Source organism: Girardinichthys multiradiatus, chromosome 18 (assembly GCF_021462225.1).
Source record: "Girardinichthys multiradiatus isolate DD_20200921_A chromosome 18, DD_fGirMul_XY1, whole genome shotgun sequence".
In the NCBI taxonomy this organism is placed as follows: Eukaryota; Metazoa; Chordata; class Actinopteri; order Cyprinodontiformes; family Goodeidae; genus Girardinichthys; species Girardinichthys multiradiatus.
This window is the reverse complement of record NC_061810.1, coordinates 49,859,169-49,878,289: the sequence shown is the minus strand read 5'-3', so window position 1 is coordinate 49,878,289 and position 19,121 is coordinate 49,859,169. Positions and strand designations below refer to the sequence as shown.

The following is a 19,121-nucleotide window of genomic DNA, read 5'->3' as shown; positions in this document are numbered from 1 at the left end:
CAAAGTCAACGCCAGTGACTGTCCACTGTCTCTACATGCTCATCCAGGAGGAGTGAATGCTGCAAGTCACTGACTGGATGCAATCTGCTGGGTTTCCTTAGATAGAAAAACTTTTTATCCAATTTGAATAAATAACTGAATCTGACTGAACTGTTTGATGGTTACGATTAATTGGAATGTATGAACCTGACTGTTGTGAAGAACCTTGAGACGACATGTGTTGTGAATTGGCGCTATATAAATAAACTGAATTGAATTGAATTGAAATAAAGACAGGGATCAGTTAATATATAAAGTGCATATTAGCTTTGGACATTTGTGCAGATTAAAGTTAAGAAGATGTGAACCTTTTTCTCTCCAGAATTACTGAGATACAAATATCTAAATATGATATAATATAAATTAGGAGCCTACTTTTGGATCACAATAAAAATGACAGAATCCAACATGTTAAATAATTTGATTCTTTAGCAGGAGTGGGTGGTGCCAGACTGGATTGGATCAGTGGCTGTGTTGGATTCAGTGGTCACCAACCTGGTTGAATGAGTAGCTACTCAGCTAAAGTATTCATAGGGGACCCATGTGGGGCCATCAGAGCCAAATAAACAAGGCCCAATTTGGCCAACATCTTCAGTTCAGTGCAGATTATTGATATTGAGCCAGTTTAACAAATTTCATCTTTAGCCACTTTACAAGAGAAACAGATAAAATTCATATCAAGAAACATATAATCAGATCAGTCCAACACAAAACAATCATATATGCATATTAACATTTAATAAAAGATGTTCTGAATTGGTCCTAGTTATAACAGAATGCAGTTAAAATCAGTTTATAATGTGAGCTGGTAAACAGCTATCTATCTAAGGAAGCCCCTGTCAAGTGCATCGAGTCATTAAGTTCGCAGCAATCCCTTCTCTAAGAAAGTATATGGTGAGAGAGGAAAGGAATGACTCTCTTCTAGGAAGAAACCTCCACCAGAACCAGGGTCATTGCAAAGACTGATCTGTGGTTCGAATCCCACACCCTGCCACTAAGGGTCCTTGAGCAAGACCCTCAGCCCCTGAATGCTCTCCGGGCGCCACACAATTCTCCATTGTGAGATCAGTCAGTCATTTTCTATACCGCTTCTTCCATAGTGGGTCGCGGGGAAGCTGGTGCCTATCTCCAGTAGGATACGGGTGGGAAGCGGGGTACACCCCGGAGAGGTCGCCAGTCCATCACAAGACAACACACAAACAACCACACAAACACCTTCACACACCTAAGGTGGTGTTTTAGAGAGACCAATTAACCCAACAGTCATGTTTTTCGACTGGGTCTACCTGGTGAGAACCCACGCATGCACGGGGAGAACATGCAAACTCCATGCAGAAAGATCCCTGGCTGGGAGTCAAACCCTGGACCTTCTTGATGCAAGGCAACAGTGCTACCAACTGCGCCATCGTGCAGCCCCATTGTGAGATCAATAAAATAAAATGATTATTATTATTTATCCAGGAGAGAGACAGCGTTATTATCTAGCAAACATGCACTTACCAGCAGCAATACCTCAGCTAGTTAATGTCAGCAACAACTGCAGATGATAAATAATTGGAGAGTAGTAGGAAAAAGTAGCAGAGTGAGGAAAAGTGGTCAGTATATCCTCCAGCAGTCCAGAGCTCAGGATAACCTAAACAAGTTGAACTATAGGCTTTATCAAGAAGGAAAGTTTTAAGTTTATGGGACCACAGTGGAGCCCCAACTGGGATTTCCCAGGAGTTTTTGGGAGGTCCCACTAAGGGATGCCCACAGAAATCCTTCAAGCTGACCTGAAAAGACAGATGCAAAGGAGGACCTGGACAGGTTACCTAAGGGGCCTGAGTTGGTTGGTTCTGGTAATCTAAACTTCTGGTAAGTCTGAATGTAGATTACCACGCGGAAACTCCCAGGGGCTCAAATGGCTCTAGACCCCATTTGTGTGCCTTTCAATTGGTCACCATTATCATCGCCTTCTAATTATTGATCAAATGAACAACCTTCCTTTGCAAGAACATGATTTTCAGCTTTATTTTAGTTGTTTTAGTTTCACCTGTTTGTTTTCCAGCTGAATCTGATTATAAACTCTTCTGGAACATGAACTGCAGATGTATTGGACTCTTGTTTGGGTTCTGAACTGTCCATTTATCTCCCTGATAGCTGTATCTTGACCCTGGTTCTGGTCTTGCATCCTCCTTTATGCTTTGAAAGCACACAGAACTGGACCTTTCCAGCTTATTTACCTTGTGTTGAGGCTGTCTGTGTCTAACCAGAAATTGGCATGTTCTGGTTCTGCATGCAGCATTCTGACAGCACGTCTCAGCTCCGTTTGGACTCCCAGAACATAATCCTATCACTTCTGTAATGTGTCCCCATCACTGTGTGTCCTCCTCAGCACAAAGTGTGATATCAGAGGAGAAGGGTCAGTGTTATCGAGTCGTGGGCTCGGGTCTGGGTCCGTCTTCCTGCTCCTTGCCCATCGTCCGGAACATCACCAAGCAGATCTGCTGCTGCAGCCGAGTTGGTAAAGCCTGGGGACCCAAATGCCAGAGATGTCCTTACTTTGGTTCAGGTGCGTCAGTGGTGTGAAATATGAGGAGAAAGAGGCTGCAGAGTTGCTTATTAATGTGGGTTATTTAGCAAAGCTTTGTTTAGTGGAAACAGAACTGATCCAGTCCTCATTTGTTCATATTTTCCCTCCAAGCAGCCAGAATCTCTTGGAATCTCTTACAGGAATTTTTCAGTAGTTCTCCAGGTTTTCTCCAGACTGTTTCACTCAGTTTCAGTTCAGTTTATCATGATTCAGATGTTTGTTCTGTTTGCGCCCCAGTTGCCTTTAGGGAGATCTGTCCAGCCGGTCCTGGTTATCATTACTCCGCTTCAACTCTGCAGTTCAGCCAGCGGGTTGACGCCCGGCTGGCCGGCCGGGGATCCCTGCTGACATCGCAGGACAACACAGGTCAGCATTTATTAGTGCAACGTATCGGGTTATCTGGGCCGATTCTGAACGATTTACTGATTATAGATGTTAAAGGGTTTGTTTAAAAAAAGAAACACTCAAATCTTGTTAGTTTTACTTTTGGGAAAACCTCTTTTGTTAATGTTTTGTTCTGAAAATACACTGTGAGCAAAACTATGTGCATCACAAAAAGCTTCCTAAAAACTGGACACTTGTACTTTATTGTGGGTTTTAATTAGTAAAACTGATCAAACCTATTTTACGTTTAATAACGGAGAGAAGAAACTTCTTAAATGATCCTGCTGCAAGATCACACCTTCAGGCAGACATCCTGTCAGTAAAAGTTAGGAATCTGTGACAAAGAACAACTCTAGTGGAGGCAAGGCAGTTTAATTATTATATTTATAAAACCACCATTCATTCACAAGGTCATCCAGTGTGGTTTACAGAACTTATAAATGAAACACAAACAAAATCTTTCAAGCTTTGCTCAGAAAGTTGAGCTTAATATGTCAAACGCCTTAAAACATTGCTCAAAAATGCAGATTTATGATGCAAATTTAAATCCAATCTTTATTTTAACTCTTTAGCCGCGCTACGGCTCGTTAGTGAGATTCTGTGGAGTCCAACACCAACCTGGGCCAAATTGGTTTTCCTGCCAGTCGGATCAGAGCTCTGACTCTTCTGTCAGGAAGGAGACAGGTCAACAAAAACCAGAAAGTCGGAGGCGCCGTGTGTCCCAGCGGGAGAGGCGTCGGTCCTGAACTCAGCCGACTAGGATCCGATTCCCAAGCCTGGGTCACCTACAACATGTCGTCCTGTACAGCTACTACAAAACTAGTGTCACAACATCTTTATAAAAACAGCTTCTATTAACAAAATTACATTTACGCGTTTTATTAGAACTATTAACATTTTAAGTCATATTGACTTGTTTGACGTTGGGTCTTAAACATACTGGTCATACTGCCATTACCCGCCTGGATGTTAAGGTCCTCCAGTCGGAGCATGGAGCTTCCTGTTGAAGCTCTTTAGGGTTGGGTATTCTGACCGGTCTTTTGGACCAGAATGTGTCCCCCCTGCAAGATCAAGACGAACCACCGTCTCTTTGAGTTTAACCAAACAGAGATCTTAATGTAGCCACTGCATTCCTCACTGAACTCCATTAAAACCAGAGCGAAATAAGGTCCAGTACCACTGCAGGAGAATGGATCCAGAACCCATGCTGTGTGTCAGTATAATCCTGATCTCATCAGCGTCTCTGAACTTCCTGCATAAACTCAGGTTCCTTCCCCACCTTCTGCAGCTGAAGATGAGACCTCCAAAGCTTCTGTCACCAATAATTATTTCTTCAATAAGATGAACTAAACCTCCTTTTTCAACCAAGGTCCTGTTCCTGGGACCAGTGGGGGTGGAACCTCCAGTTCTCAGCAGGGACTCACCTCCTCTGGTTCATCAACTGCTACCCGACCCAGTCCACGTCAGCCCGAAGTCCAAACTCCACCACAGCCTCAGCCCGGCCGGGCTGCTGGCTCAACTACCAGAACTTCTCAGGACAGACTGGAGCAACAGCAGGGCCGGCCCAACTCTCTGCCAGCGAGACCTCAGCTCCCTTCGACTGAAAATCAAGGTATGGCACGTTGAGCCATGTTCAAGGCATGTGTTTGATGTGTTTAATCCATTGGTTTTCATATCAGCTGCCAGTCAGCTTTCTTCTGGATCCCGACCTGACCCACCAGCAGGACGAAGGGACTCTCTGCCGACTCCAGCAGCGCCTCAGATCGCCGAGCTTGGACCCAGACCCGGTGGAGAACTCCCCGTTCCAGAGAGACGGGCTGTGAGTCCGACGAGCCGCCCCACCAGAGTCCAGAGTGAGTACAGGCAGCGGCAGCTGGAACTTGTTCTGATATCCTTAATATCCAGTCTCTTGCTTCCATGATTCAACTTGCCTTCCACTTTGCTGCTGGTACTGAGGGACAATAAATGTCATTTCTATTCTGTTCTATTGTAAACAGCTCTGGCAGCGTAATATTGAAGGAACGAAGTGTTTAGCAGGCAACTAGACTGAAACTAGGTCAGCTCAGGGTTTTTGTGTTTAACTGAGTAGAATTAACAGGAAAAGGTCCAAAAATCTAAAATAGATTCATTAGATTTTTTAAATCTGACTCACTTTTACCAAATGATATTTTTTTGTCTCTAAAGCCCTAAACTTATGTGAGCTCTGGAAAACGCTTCAGACCCAACAGAGGGTTGCATGTCGAGATTTCTTCTAAAAGAAGAAAGAAAAACAAGGAAAGGTTTTTTCTGCAGAGCATAAGGAAAACTTTAAACAGTCTAAAATTATTTTAGGGCTGCAACTAATGATTATTTAGCTAATCGATTAATCTGTCAACTATTTTTTGATTAATCGATTAATAATCAGATAGCTAAAGGTGCTTAATAGGAGATTTTTGACAGAATTTGAACCAGGTGAAGCTAAAGCAAAACCACTGGAGGAGTTCTGGATAGAGCATATTTAGAGACAAAGAAGGTTTTTCATCTTAAATGCAAAATCTATATTTTTTTTGTACAGTTGTGGCCCTAATTACAGCTCTGAGTGGGTTGTTCTTTCAGCAAATGGCATGTTTTAGAGTCTGTATACTCCAGTTGATGATTATTTCAGTAATCAATTAATCACGAATAATCCCATAAATTATTTCAGCCCTAAATTGTTTAATTTTGAAATTAAAAAAGAAAATGTATTTCATTATTCCTTGCAGCTTACAGCAGCATGTCTAATATAAGAGTGAGCATTAATGTGTGTGTGTGTGTGTGTGTGCAGCTGATCAGGGTGTTTGTCAGAGCAGACCAGGTGTGTGTGGGCGTGGTCACTGCGTGGATCAGCCAGGTGGGAAATACACCTGTGAGTGTGATGAGGGATACCAGCCCAGCGCTCAGCGAAGCCACTGCTACGGTGAGAGGAGTCCGGTTCACAGACAGAATGTTTAATTTATTTATAAAACTCTTACCCGAGACTGTTTTGCATTGTTGATCTGAAATGTAACATAATAGGAAAAATAATTCAGAGAGGCTGTGTGCTGTTGACCTCAACTCAGGACGTTGTGGGTCGGTGGGCAGAGTACTTCAAAGACCTCCTCAATCCCACCGGCATATCTTCCATTAAAGAAACGGGGTCTGGGGACCTTGGGGTGGGCTCTCCAATCTCTGCTGCTGAGGTCACCGAGGTGATTAAAAAGCTCCTCGGTGGTAAGGCCCTGGGGGTGGATGAAATTCGCCCAGAGTTCCTGGATGTTGTAGGGTTGTGTTGGTTAACACGACTCTACAGCATCGCGTGGACATCAGGGGCAGTTCCACTGGATTGGCAGATTGGCCATGGAACACTGGATCAGCTCTATGCCCTCAGCAGGCCTGGAAGGTGCATGGGAGTTCGCCCAACCAGTCTACATGTGCTTTTTGGACTTGGAGAAGGCGTTTGACCGTGTCCCTCGGGGAATCCTGTAGAGGGTACTCTGGGAGTATGGGGTACCAGGCCCTTTGATACGGGCTGTTAGGTCCCTGTATGACCGGTGTCAGAGCTTGGTCCACATTGCCGGCAGTAAGTCGGACTAATTTCCGGTGAGGATTGGACTCTGCCAAGGTTGCCCTTTGTCACTGATTCTGTTCATAACTTTTATGGACAGAATTTCTAGGCGCAGCCAAGGTGTTGAGGGGATCCGTTTTGGTGGCTGTAGGATTGCGTCTCTGCTTTTTTGCAGATGATGTGGTCCTATTGGCTTCATCAGCTCGTGATCTACAGCTCTCACTGGTGCAGTTTGCAGCCGAGTGTGAAGCGGCTGGGATGGGAAACAGTGCCTCCAAGTCCGAGACCATGGTCTTGAGTCGGAAAAGGGTAGAGTGCCTTCTCCGGGTCGGGGGGAGGTCCTGCCTCAAGTGGAGGAGTTCAAGTATCTTGGAGTCTTGTTCACGAATGATGCAAAAATAGAGTGGGAGATTGATAGACGGATTGAAGCATCGCTGCTGATTGACGGTCAGCAGCGATGCGGGCGCTGTACTGGTCTGTCGTAGTGAAGAGAGAGCTGAGTCAAAAAGCGAAGCTCTCAATTTACCTGTCGATCTACGTTCCTACCCTTATCTATGGTTATTGGCTTTGGGTCATGATCGAAAGAACAAGATCACGGATACAAGTAGCTCTTCCTTTAGAGATAAGGTGAGAAGCTTGATCATCTGGGAGGGACTCAGAGTAGAGCTGCTGCTTCTCCACATCGAGAGGAGCCAGTTGAGGTGGCTCAGGCATCTGGTTAGGATGCCTCCTGGACGTCTCCCTGGTGAGGTGTTCCGGTCACGTTTCACCGGGAGGAGGCCCAGAGGAAGACCCAGGACACGCTGGAGGGACTATGTTTCTCGGCTGGCCTGGGAACACCATGGGATTCCCCCAGACGAGCTGGCCGAAGTGGCTGGGGAGAGGAAAGCCTGGGTCTCTCTGCTTAGGCTGCTGCCCCTGTGACCCGACCCCGGAGAAGCGGAAGGCAATGGATGGATGGATACATACATTATATATTAATGAATATAAATATGAAGACATATAGAAATAAATGTGTATTTTTAAAAATAAAATCAATGTGGTTTTTGTTTTTTTGTGTTGAAACCTAGATGTGGACGAGTGTCAACAGAATCCCTGCAGTAACGGGCGCTGTGAAAACACAGCAGGAAGCTACAGGTGTGTCTGTCGCCATGGTTACAGGCTTGTTGGGAACACTTGTGAAGGTAAAGGCACCTGTTGGGATTAGCTTAGTAAAGAAATACCAACAATTCCTCAAAGTAAACGGGATAAACGGACCTTAAAGTTCATGCTGGTTGTTCTGGTTTGACTGGAATATGTTTTGTGAGAATGCTACAGGTGTGTTTGTTACCTGTGTGTGTTTCAGATGTGGACGAGTGTCGGCAGAATCCCTGCAGTAACGGGCGCTGTGAAAACACAGCTGGAAGCTACAGGTGTGTCTGTCGCCATGGTTACAGGCTTGTTGGGAACACCTGTGAAGGTAAAGGCAGAAATGCCAACACTCTTAAAAATAAATGGGATATAGTTCATGTCAGTTCTTCTGCGAGTGACCGGAATAGATATTGTGAGAACCCTACAGGTGTGTTTGTTACCTGTGTGTGTTTCAGATGTGGACGAGTGCGTGGATCCTCTGCAATGTCCGGGTCAGGAATGTGTCAACACTCCAGGTTCTTACCGCTGCTCATCCTGCCAGCCGGGATTCGGGCTGCTCAATGGGCTCTGCACAGGTAACACCCACCTGCTTCTCACCTGAGGTGCCGGGATCTGACTCAACATGACGAGGACCTGTTCAGCTCATACTGTCTGATTCTTCATGATGTCACTGTTTGCAGACATCGATGAGTGTAGGCAGTCTCCATGCTCCAACGGCCGCTGTGAGAACACACCTGGAAGCTATCAATGTGTCTGTCGCCATGGCTACAGGCTCCAAAACAACACCTGCACAGGTACACATCTTTTGGTTCTTATGCTGGTGGTGTGAACTCTCATCAGTGGGATCAGTGATTAGTGACTGCTGTGTGTGTTCAGACGTAGATGAGTGTGCAGAGCCTTCTCAGTGTCCTGGACAGATGTGTGTGAACTCTGTGGGGTCTTACAGGTGTGTGTCGTGTCGTCCAGGATACACACTGACCAACAGACAGTGTACAGGTGTGTATACACTCTGAAGCATGCAGTTAGGTTTTATTAAAATAACTTGATGCAATGAGACCAGCACACTTCAAGTAAAAACTGTAAAATCACAGAAATCTGCTGGGTCCTAAGTATTATTATCATAATTACTATTATTGGCTCAGATATTAGTTTTCATTCCTTAAAATTTCTTATGAAATATACTAAATGATTCTTTTTCTTAGACTCATTTTGTAAATAAAGAGTAAAGACATCATGTCAAAAAAGCTGTTTTTTAACATGTGGCCCAAGTGCTTCGTTGTCAAGGCAGCTGCGTGTTCTACCAAACCGCTCCACTAGATGGCATATCAGCCATCTTTACATGCTTTTTATTTTTATAGGAAGTATTTGGGGTATCAGTACTTGGTTGATATTAACCTCTACTACAGTGCTACAGATGGCTTGGAGGCCTATTTACTGTTGCTTTTAAAGAACTAACGACCCACTGAAGAACGATAGAGGAAGAAACTTAATTTTTCATGATCTACTCATTGCCTTTAACACTGATTATCATAATATTCTGGACTTTATATGTAATTTATTAAGCTCTGACTTCCCAAACACAACTCTGCTGAGAGCTGGTATACCACATGGACCAGAACTTGGCCCACTTTTGTTCAGTTTTCATTCTTCTTCTTTTCTAGCTCATTTTGCACCATAAAATTCAGTCTGTTTGCTGATGATACTCAGGTGTACATCTCAGTTAAGATCCAAAACAGCCTTGCAAATTGTAAAGCTTCTTTTCCTATCTTTTCCCTTAAGACAAAGATTCCTTTGTCGTGTTGAATCTGTCAGAAGTCAGTCTGTTTGGATCCATCAGCTCTCTTGGTTCTAATCAGAAGGTCCACAGTCCTGCATGAATCCTGGAATAATATTTGTTTCCGACCATCTGTTCCAGGTCTAAATCAACCAGGATGTTTGAACAATTCATCACCTCTCAGTTTGCATCAATATGAGGTCAAACCTTTAACATTAAAGTGTTCAGTTTATGTCGTTTCTCTCCATCAAACTTGGTCACAGGCCCGGTTTTACTCTCATCATCCAGTTACTGGTGCAAGATTCAGAAATTAATCTGGAACTTTTGGAGCTCTGAATGTATTTGAAATGAGATGAAACTCTCTCACCTCTGTCCTGCAGATGTAGATGAGTGTGCGAGCGTCGGAGCGTGTGAAGCGGAGCAGATGTGCGTGAACACCGTCGGCTCGTTCAGGTGCGACTGTCGACCCGGATACCGAAGCTCAGGCCTCAGAAGGCAGTGCAGAGGTAAGGAGGAGAACGAAAAAGTTTTTTTAACCATTTTCTGTAGCACCACAAGCTTTTAAACTGAGCTTCATATGAGGTTTCTCTCTCCACAGACATTAACGAGTGTTTGGAGGGTGACTTCTGTTTCTCCAGAGGGGAGTGTGTGAACATACCTGGATCATACACCTGTGTGTGCTCACCTGGATTCACGCTGAATGAAAACAGGACGGGCTGCCTCGGTGAGGTTCTGTTCAAACTCCGGGGCTGCACAGTGGCCCAGTTGGTAGCGTGGTTGACTTGCAGCAAGAAGGTCCTGGGTTTTACTCCCGGCCTTGGGTCTTTCTGCATGTCCTCCCCGTACATGTGTGGGTTCTATCCAGGTTCTCCTGTTTCCTCCCACAGTCCAACAACACAACTGTTAGGTATATTGAATACTCAAAATTGCCCTGAGCTGTAAGTGTGTGCCTGGTTGTTTGTCCAGTGATGTACTGGCGGCCCATGCAGGGTGACTCCACCTCTCGCTCATTGACCACTGGATATGCCCTCACCCACCCCAACCATGCAAGGATAAGGATAAGGATGGATGGATGGATTGATTACTGGTTCCTGTCTTTCTTTGCTTCTACTCTGACTGAATGTGCTGCCTGATTTGCTGTTTTTGTCTTCTCTGTAGACGTGGACGAGTGTGTGAGGTCTGGCATGTGTTCAGATGGCCGCTGTGTAAACACCGAAGGCTCCTTCGAGTGTCAATGTGAAACTGGCTTCACCACCAACCCTGAGAAGACTGCCTGCCTTGGTAAACCCACACATTGTTATAACCTACATTAGAGGATGTCTCTTTCCTTGTCTAAAATCTCCCTATGTGTCTTCCTCTGTCTGTCTTCCTAGATGTCGATGAGTGTGTCTTGACCAGCGATTCCGTTTGTGCATCGCAGCAATGTGAGAATACGATTGGCTCGTACCGCTGCCTCGTTTCCTGTGAGGCGGGTTATCGAGTGACAGCCGATGGCAGCTGTGCAGGTCAGTCTGAGTCTGCACAAAACTCAAAGTTGTTGCTTTGTTCTGTTTGAGCTGGTCCAATGATAGATCAGACTTTACTTTGGGCAACATACATGACACGTGTGTTTCTATGTCTCAGATGAGGACGAGTGTGTGTCTCAGGTGGGTGTGTGCGGCTCGGCTCGCTGTGAGAACACGCAGGGAAGCTTCACATGTAAATGTGACGGAGCAGCAGACATCTTTGACTCCTCCACCAGACAGTGTGTGAGCTCTGTAAGACCAGGTAACACACACACTCACACTCATCACAAATTTGTCACAGGATGCTTCTCATACCCCTCCGTGGAAATTTACCAAAATAAACATTTTCACTTGAAGGTGATTTTTATTTATTGTGTTCCTTAATATGAACAATATAAAAGTTTATTTGCACATTCCAAGAGCTACAAAATGCCAACTCTTTGTTGCTATGGTGATTTCCTCCTTTGCTGTGGAGCCCACAGTACCACCGTTTTTATTAGTTGTTTGAAGTCTGAAACAAAATGTCACTGTATGAAAATAAAAGTTCTATCAATAAACTCTTTAACTGTGAATGTTCACATTTATAGGACTTAACTCCAAAACACTTTTAGTTTAAATCATTATAACTCATTAACTTAAGCATTCGTTCTGCTTCTTTAGGATCTGGGACACTTCCTGAGTCCAGACACTCTTCCTCTTCATCCTCTGTCTCATCTGGCTTCCAAATCAGCATGGTGGACGTTGCTCCGGTGCTGCAACCACACCCTGCGGCTCGGCCCGGAGAGCTGAGGGAGTGTTACTACAACCTGGCCGATCAGGGCGTCTGCAGCTTGCTGGCCGCCAACACCAGCCGGCAGGAGTGCTGCTGCACCATGGGGGAAGGCTGGGGGCTGGACTGCCAGTACCACGCCTGTCCACTTGCAGACACAGGTGAGACTTTCATGAATGACAATGTTACAGTCTGTGTTTCAGTTCTTACAGCTGAGGTTTCTGTGTTGCAGCCGAGTTTCTGTCTCTGTGTCCCAGTGGGAGAGGATATGTGACGGCAGGACCAGCAGCCTTTAGCTACACAGGTACAAACCTGACTGGGTTTGTGACAGAGTTCAGCAGCAGGTCATCTTACCAACCAGGAACCATGAAAACAGCAGTTCTCTTCCTGTCTGTCTCCAGATGTAGACGAGTGTAAGCGTTTCTATCCAGAGGTGTGTAAGAATGGAGTGTGTGTCAACAACATCCCAGGATACAGATGCTACTGCTCCAGTGGTTTAGTTTACAACAGCGCGCTGCTGGAGTGTGTCGGTATGAACAAACAAAGCTGGTTGCAGATGTTCCTGATATCCTGCTGTGGTTGATCAGTCTTCCTCTTTCAGATTACGATGAGTGTGAGGAGGAGACCTGTGTTGGGGGAGTGTGTGTGAACACTGTCGGTTCATATCACTGCAGCTGTCCGCCTCCGCTGGTGTTGGACGACACCCAGAGAAACTGTGTGAATGCTTCCCACCTCACTGTGGGTAAGGCTTCCTCCTGCTCCTCTGCATGTCTTCAGCCTTCAGTCCAATTTACTGCTTTAATGTGACCATAAACAGCCTGACATTACCCTAAAATCAGACAAACAAACCGTCACATCATCTGCGTATTGACAGAGCAGGTGTTTTTGTTGCTTGTTCCGTTCAGATGAAAACCTGTCCGTATGCTGGCAGCACGTTAGCACCGACCTGCTGTGTCAGAGTCCTCTGCTCGGAGCTCAGGTCACCTTCATCGACTGCTGCTGCTTCTACGGGGAGGGCTGGGGGATGGGCTGCGCCCTCTGCCCCTCCACCGACTCAGGTAAACCATAACAACAGAGATAAACCACAGTATCCCAGTTAAAGAACAACACTGCTGAGCAAGAATGATGTCTCAGGTAAGCAACAACAACAACACAGATAAACAAAGAACTTCAGGTAAACAGCAACACAACGTACCTCAGTTGGTCAGACCCGCTTACATCCGCCAGAAATCCAGTAAATACAGTCACAGGAAGGTCTAAATCTTTCTTTCCTTTCTGTTTCTCTTCAGAGGAGTACGCCTCTCTATGCAGTTCACATTCTGCAGCTACATTTCCAGGGAACTTCCCAGACTCATTTGGATCAGAAACTGGACCAGGACGAGGAGGTATGAGCAGTACAGATAACATGAGAAGCCAGTTTTTGCAGTTTTCTTTCCAACACCCTGATTGCACTATTGTGCATCTGCTTTTGCTTCAGTGGTGTGGGAAGACATGATACTATAGAAAATAACGCTACTGCATTTTCTTACTTTGGATTTAATACTGCAGAACATTTCGAACATCAGATGTTTGAGCCCTTAAAATATAACTGAATCTCAGTGTATGCCACGCAGGTGCTCTGTCTGTACTGAGATTCACCCAGCTCGGCATGCTAGAAGCTTGTAGGTCAAGTACTTTCTGATTAGTTTGGATTCTCCCTTGTCCTGACTAAGTGGAACACTGTGACTTCGACACACCTGATCCCAATACACATGAACTGTTCAGAACAGAAAAGCAACACACATGCTTCGAAAAAGTGTCAGGACTTGTTTCTCAAAATGTATGTCAGTTTTTCGTATTTAGACCCACATAGCCCGTTTTGTGGATTGGACTGGATTATTCCACACGGCCCTGAAGTAACCCCTTTTAGTTAACCACTGCTGCTTTGGATGGTGCAGGTCTTCAGCTCCCAGCTGTGAATATTGTTGGAAATTAACAATCCTCTTTACACTTCACCTCTAACAAAATCATCACGTTTTGAAGAGGTTTTTTAATACAGCAGCTTTAATGTTATCTGATGTTTCATCTCCTCGTCTTCCCAGCATCTCCCTACAGTCCGGAGTTCATCCCTCCAGGAGAGCTTCCCGGCAGAGATTTCAGTCGTCCTGACTATGAAGACTACCCTCCAGCAGGGGGCAGCAGGTCAGGATTCAGGGGGAGGCCCCCGGTCTCCTTCGGCCAGCCGGATGAAGCCTATCATGGGTCTGAGTTCAGGTGAGAACAGAGGAGATCCTTTCTCAAATCCAAGTTTTCCTCATGTACTAAATATCCTAATGGAGAAAAATTCCCTGTCAGTCCTGGTTACTACCCAGAAGGAGCCTACGGCTCTCCAGACAGCTTCCTGCCCAGAGCTCCAACCTTCAGGCTCCCTCCAGACCCCAGATCTGACATTGCATTTGGGGCACAGCCACTGTCTCCATCCCGGCCCGACTCATCTCCTCGGAACCCGGCGCCACTGCCTGGATCTTCCTACGAGGACCGGGAGGAAGAGGAAGACTTCAGGACGTGGAGGCCCGGATCGCACTTTCCTCCTTTTGACAGGAGCACAGATGGAGGCGGATCACCAAGGAGGGTGTATGAGAGTAAGTTTGCAGCTCAGCAGGGGTGTTTAGACCCATATTTCTGCCTGGATGGAGATTCTGAAAACAAAGGAACTAATCTAGAACTAATCCACATTTCCCTCTAAACATTTTCACATTTTCTAGTGTTAAAAGCACAAAACTTAATGTATTTTATTGGGACTTTGCATGGATTAAAGCTATTTGTGATTTTTAACAATTTTTTACAAACAAAACTCGAGATGTTTAAAGCAGGGTTAGGTTCCACAACAATATCTCAAGCTTTGAACATCTCCCAGAGCTCTGCTTTATCCATTATCTGGACATGGAGAGAGGATGGACCAACTGCAGACCTACCAAGACATGGAGAACCACCTAAACAAACAGGCTGGGCAAGGACAGCCTTGTTCACAGAAGCAGCAAAGGAGCTGCAAAGAGCCACAGCTCGGTTTGGACAACTATAAGTCGTACACCCCACCAAAAAGCCATAGGTCCTGTACAGTTTCCTACAAGCCATGTGGAAGAAAAAGCTTTGATCAGACGAAACAAAACTAAACTTTTTGTCCTACAGAACAGCAAATCTGGAGACAAACTAAAACTAACCAGAACACACCATTTACTTTGGCCAAGCCAGGGAAGCTGGTCTGAGTTGATGGGAAGATGTATGGAGCTAAATCCAGGACAATCCAGGAAGGAAACCTATTAGAGTGTGCAGAAGACTGGAGACTGCGGTGGAGGTTAACGTCCAGCAGGACAACCACCCTGAACAAACAACCAGAGATTCAACGGATGGTTTAAATCAAAGCATATTCATGTGTTAGAATGGCCTAGTCAAAGTCCAGACCTGAATATGACTGAGAATATTTGGCAAGACTTGAACACCGATGTTCGAAGATGTTCTCCATCCAATCTGACTGAGCTTCGGCTGTTTAATAAAAATTAATGGGCAGAAACTTCAGTGTGTAGATGTTCAAAGCTGGTAGAGACAACCCCGAAAAGACCTGCAGTACTGACTCAGGGGGGTCATACTTTGTAGAACACCACAGTTATTTTCCATGCAGTATTTTTTCAGTCTATAATTAAAATTCCAATAAAATATATTAAGGTGTTTGGGGCGTGGCACTGATGGTGTAAGGGTTTAGCGCGCGACCATATACAGAGTCTACATTCCTCGAAGCGGCCATCCCGGGTTTGAGTCCCGGACCCGGCGACATTTGCCGAAAGTCTCCTCCTCTCTCTACCCCTCTTTCCTGTCTGCCTGCTGTCAAAAAAATAAAGGCCACTAGTGCCGAAAAAATATCTTAAAATATATTAAGGTGTTTGGTTTGGAATGTGACAAAAAGTGGAAAGTTTTCAGATGTGTGAATACTTTACTGTATATCTTCCTTGTGTCTCACTCTTTCAGGGCGATACGAGACGCACGCCGGTCTAAATGCAGCCGAAGATTGTGGGATTCTGCATGGCTGTGAAAATGGCCAGTGTATTCGCGTTGCAGAGGGTTACACATGTGACTGCTACCAGGGCTTTGAGCTGGACATGACCTCCATGACCTGCATCGGTACGTTGAGTTGTTGGCCCAACACCATTGGCTCTTGGGGCTTTTTCTCTGGTCTTTCTGACTCAGATTAATAAAAGTTTGCTGGCGTGTTTTTACAGACATTAACGAGTGTGAAGACAGTGTTGGCCTGCAGTTTCCGTGTGTTAACGCTCGCTGCGTGAACACCGAAGGCTCGTTCCGTTGCGTCTGCAGGAGAGGATACGTCATGTCCCGCAGACGGAACCACTGCATCGCTGCTTAGACCGGACTGGACTGGGATCCAGTAAACAGACAGAACTGCATAGTAGCACATTAAACTGGCTTTATTATTAAATGACATATGATAAACTAGCAGGTGAAATGATACTGGACTGAAATATTCAGCTGATTCTGTTTGCACTTGCCGACCAAAGACAGAAGAGTTTTTCCTGTAGACTGATTTAACATCACCCTGATCTCCAGTTTATCCTTGGGAGAAACTTCCATGACAAATACACCAGATCGTTCCCCACTGTCAATCTGAACACAGGACCGACCTCATAGGCTGCCAGTTTGGTGTTTCTACTCCCCATCAAAGCTCTTTCTTATTTTAAAGGCACATATCGTCATATGTACAACTTTTCCTTTTTAATTCTGGTCAAGCTTGCAGCTCATCATGGTAGTACTTATTTCCATGTCAAAAATAAGACAATATGTTTAACAATCAAAAGAAACAGAGTGAGCACAAGGTAGCTGACAACACTGCAGAGGAGTGATGACATGTTTGGAATGCCTAAGACAAAAGTAGTGACAAAAAACTGCATCTTGAATTTGAGTTCATAAAGTGAAGATTTATCCAGTGTTGTGGAGGAAGTCAGGAGAAATAGCTGAGAGCGAGAGCTTGGAGACCTAACACCCAGCAAAATATAGGCAGAAATTATACGCATTGCACTAAAAACATAATATCTTTCCAAATATTGCTTTCAAGCAGTCCTTTACGATTGCGATTTTGCTAACAAATATTTTGATGACTGCACTTGTAATTATCTTGTGGCGCTTTGAAAAAATTAGCTGTGCATAGAAGAATCCCGACATCCAACAGTCATGCTCCAGTGCTTCATGTAAAAAGATGTTCACAGTCTAAAATGTTTATGGAACATAATTAATCTAATATCAGGTAAACAGTAAACTGTTCGTGCTAACAAATATTTTAAATATCTGTTTATATGTAGCCTCGTTGCTAATATTGAACTGTTTCTAAGGCTATAATGTTTTTTAAATTTTCAATACACCAAAGTCATTTACTGATAAATAATGAACAGTTAAAACATGTTTTTATTTAATTATTTAACTGTTAACTTGATGGCTAACAAACAAAAGCAGAACGTACTAATAATAATGAATTGCTTCTTTTAAATAGTTGAAATGATTGTAATCTTAAGGTCTAATATCATGAGAAAATGTTTAGAGATTAACTACTTTAATTGTGGAAATATGTCATTATGGTTTTGGTAGCTTTTGGGCTGCTTGGTTACAGTTAGCTCAGATGCTATAAAGCAACCTCAAACATGTTACTGCTAAAACAAGAAGGCATTCAATTATTTGCTTTTAGATTTTGCCTTTCTTTTAAGACTAAAAAGGGAATTATTAAAATGTTTCATTCGAATTATTGAAATTTGTTACTTTGGAGAAGTTTCTACTGTTACCACACAGTCAGCTTAACAGGCAGTGAAGTTGGAAAGTGTTATTGATAATCAAAACAACTATATAGCCTTTCTACCTATTTTTTAATTGACTCATTACAGTATTTAAACATGGTAATTTTATTCTGTGTTTTAGGTTTGGGCAGCCATTAGCTTAAAGCTCATAGATATATTCAAAAGTTCAATAACTAACAGCTTTATTTGCTATCAGCTTATACAAATTCTGCTGTGGCTTGAAGTTTACATTTCTAAAACCTTTTAAATTGTTTAAAAGTGTGTCGTTTTGAATATGATTACATTCTGTCCTGCTAACAGCTGGAATCGGCTAATTAGTTGGGGACTCTTTAATAAAAAAAAAAACCAAATGCCTTAACATGTTGACAACTTTGCCATTCTACCAGGACTAGTTCAATAGTCCTAAAGTTACACATGTGTCACTTTAATACGTGGAGTTTAACTGGCTAACAGTTAGCTTCGGCTTTGTGTCACCCAAACTTTAAGGCCCGAAAGCAGAATGCTATGGCTGTTCACATGACAGGGTTTGCTTGGTTGAACTTTATAAAGCGTTGTGAAGTTTCTAGGAGTAAAACATTACAACTCATTCAGGTTGTTGAATTGTAAATAGCTCTGGCTGCATTTACTTGCTAGCACACTAGCTAGCTAGTTTTTAGTCACCTAGTCTGCAGCTACCCAGCATTAGCTGGAGTTTGGATACCTAGTTGTTTAGAAATAAACACAAGTCTATAATTTTGAAGATACTAGTCCAAATTTAACCTTTTTAGTGTATACATAATTATTTATAAAATCTGACAAATTTGAACTGTTTAACTAGTTGATTTATTTTTCCTTCACATTTTTCAGAAACATTGCACATAACTAAATGTGATCTGAAATTCCACCAAATATTCATCTTAGTTTTTAACAAATATTTGTATTTCATTTTCAGTAGAAAAAATAATGAATAACCTTATAGCTGACTTTGTGTTTTCAGTGGGATTTATGAGCTTTAGCTACTATGATGTTCTTGCAGTATTTCTTACAGTTTGAAGTAAAACATAATACACTCTCCAACTGTGTTTATAAATATTCACTTTATGCAGTATTGTACTAAATGAAGTGTAAAAAGCTTTATTACTCCTCTTCTGCACCGGAAGGTTCAAGTAAAACATGCACTGTATCCACCAAGAACCAACTTTTACACAGCAAAAATCATTTTTTGTTTGTTTTAAAATGGTTTTATTTTTATGTTTGATGATCATTTTTGTATTATTGTTACTTTGAGAAGAAGTGTAAAGACATTTGCACACATTAACTTTAAACGTGTGGGTGTGGTTTGTGCTCCTGTTCTGATGCTCTCATCTGTGAGACCAGAAGCTGTTGGTTCAAATTCCAGCTTCAGTTTAGCTAAGTGACATTAAAGAAGCTTTATTGTAAATTATTGTTGAGCACTTTGTAAATGAACCAATTGGTTCTCTCGTTTGGAGGACCAATCCTGCCATAATTAAGAATATATACAGAAATAAATAAATGCTCAATAAATAAGCATACGATTAAATACACAGAAAATGC

The 19,121-nt window shown here is 43.5% G+C and overlaps 1 protein-coding gene across 4 annotated transcripts in view; it reads left to right on the top strand.

Moving 5' to 3' along the window:
- Nucleotides 1-18,864, top strand: part of LOC124883793 (latent-transforming growth factor beta-binding protein 1-like) — a 75,083-nt gene extending 56,219 nt beyond the window's left edge. For all 4 annotated transcript variants that reach the window (XM_047391132.1, XM_047391130.1, XM_047391131.1 and 1 more), the window contains 25 exons: nt 2,414-2,590; nt 2,849-2,977; nt 4,365-4,607; nt 4,675-4,848; nt 5,799-5,930; nt 7,628-7,741; nt 7,903-8,016; nt 8,144-8,263; nt 8,369-8,482; nt 8,565-8,684; nt 9,843-9,968; nt 10,061-10,186; nt 10,621-10,743; nt 10,836-10,967; nt 11,086-11,229; nt 11,628-11,897; nt 11,969-12,040; nt 12,138-12,266; nt 12,338-12,478; nt 12,642-12,794; nt 13,026-13,121; nt 13,818-13,989; nt 14,071-14,357; nt 15,739-15,891; nt 15,990-18,864. In XM_047391132.1, coding sequence (XP_047247088.1) covers nt 2,414-2,590; nt 2,849-2,977; nt 4,365-4,607; nt 4,675-4,848; nt 5,799-5,930; nt 7,628-7,741; nt 7,903-8,016; nt 8,144-8,263; nt 8,369-8,482; nt 8,565-8,684; nt 9,843-9,968; nt 10,061-10,186; nt 10,621-10,743; nt 10,836-10,967; nt 11,086-11,229; nt 11,628-11,897; nt 11,969-12,040; nt 12,138-12,266; nt 12,338-12,478; nt 12,642-12,794; nt 13,026-13,121; nt 13,818-13,989; nt 14,071-14,357; nt 15,739-15,891; nt 15,990-16,132 — 3,704 coding nt within the window. In that variant the 3' untranslated portion in view covers nt 16,133-18,864. The remainder of the gene's footprint in view (nt 1-2,413; nt 2,591-2,848; nt 2,978-4,364; nt 4,608-4,674; nt 4,849-5,798; nt 5,931-7,627; nt 7,742-7,902; nt 8,017-8,143; nt 8,264-8,368; nt 8,483-8,564; nt 8,685-9,842; nt 9,969-10,060; nt 10,187-10,620; nt 10,744-10,835; nt 10,968-11,085; nt 11,230-11,627; nt 11,898-11,968; nt 12,041-12,137; nt 12,267-12,337; nt 12,479-12,641; nt 12,795-13,025; nt 13,122-13,817; nt 13,990-14,070; nt 14,358-15,738; nt 15,892-15,989) is intronic.
- The last annotated feature ends 257 nt before the right edge of the window (nt 18,865-19,121 follow it).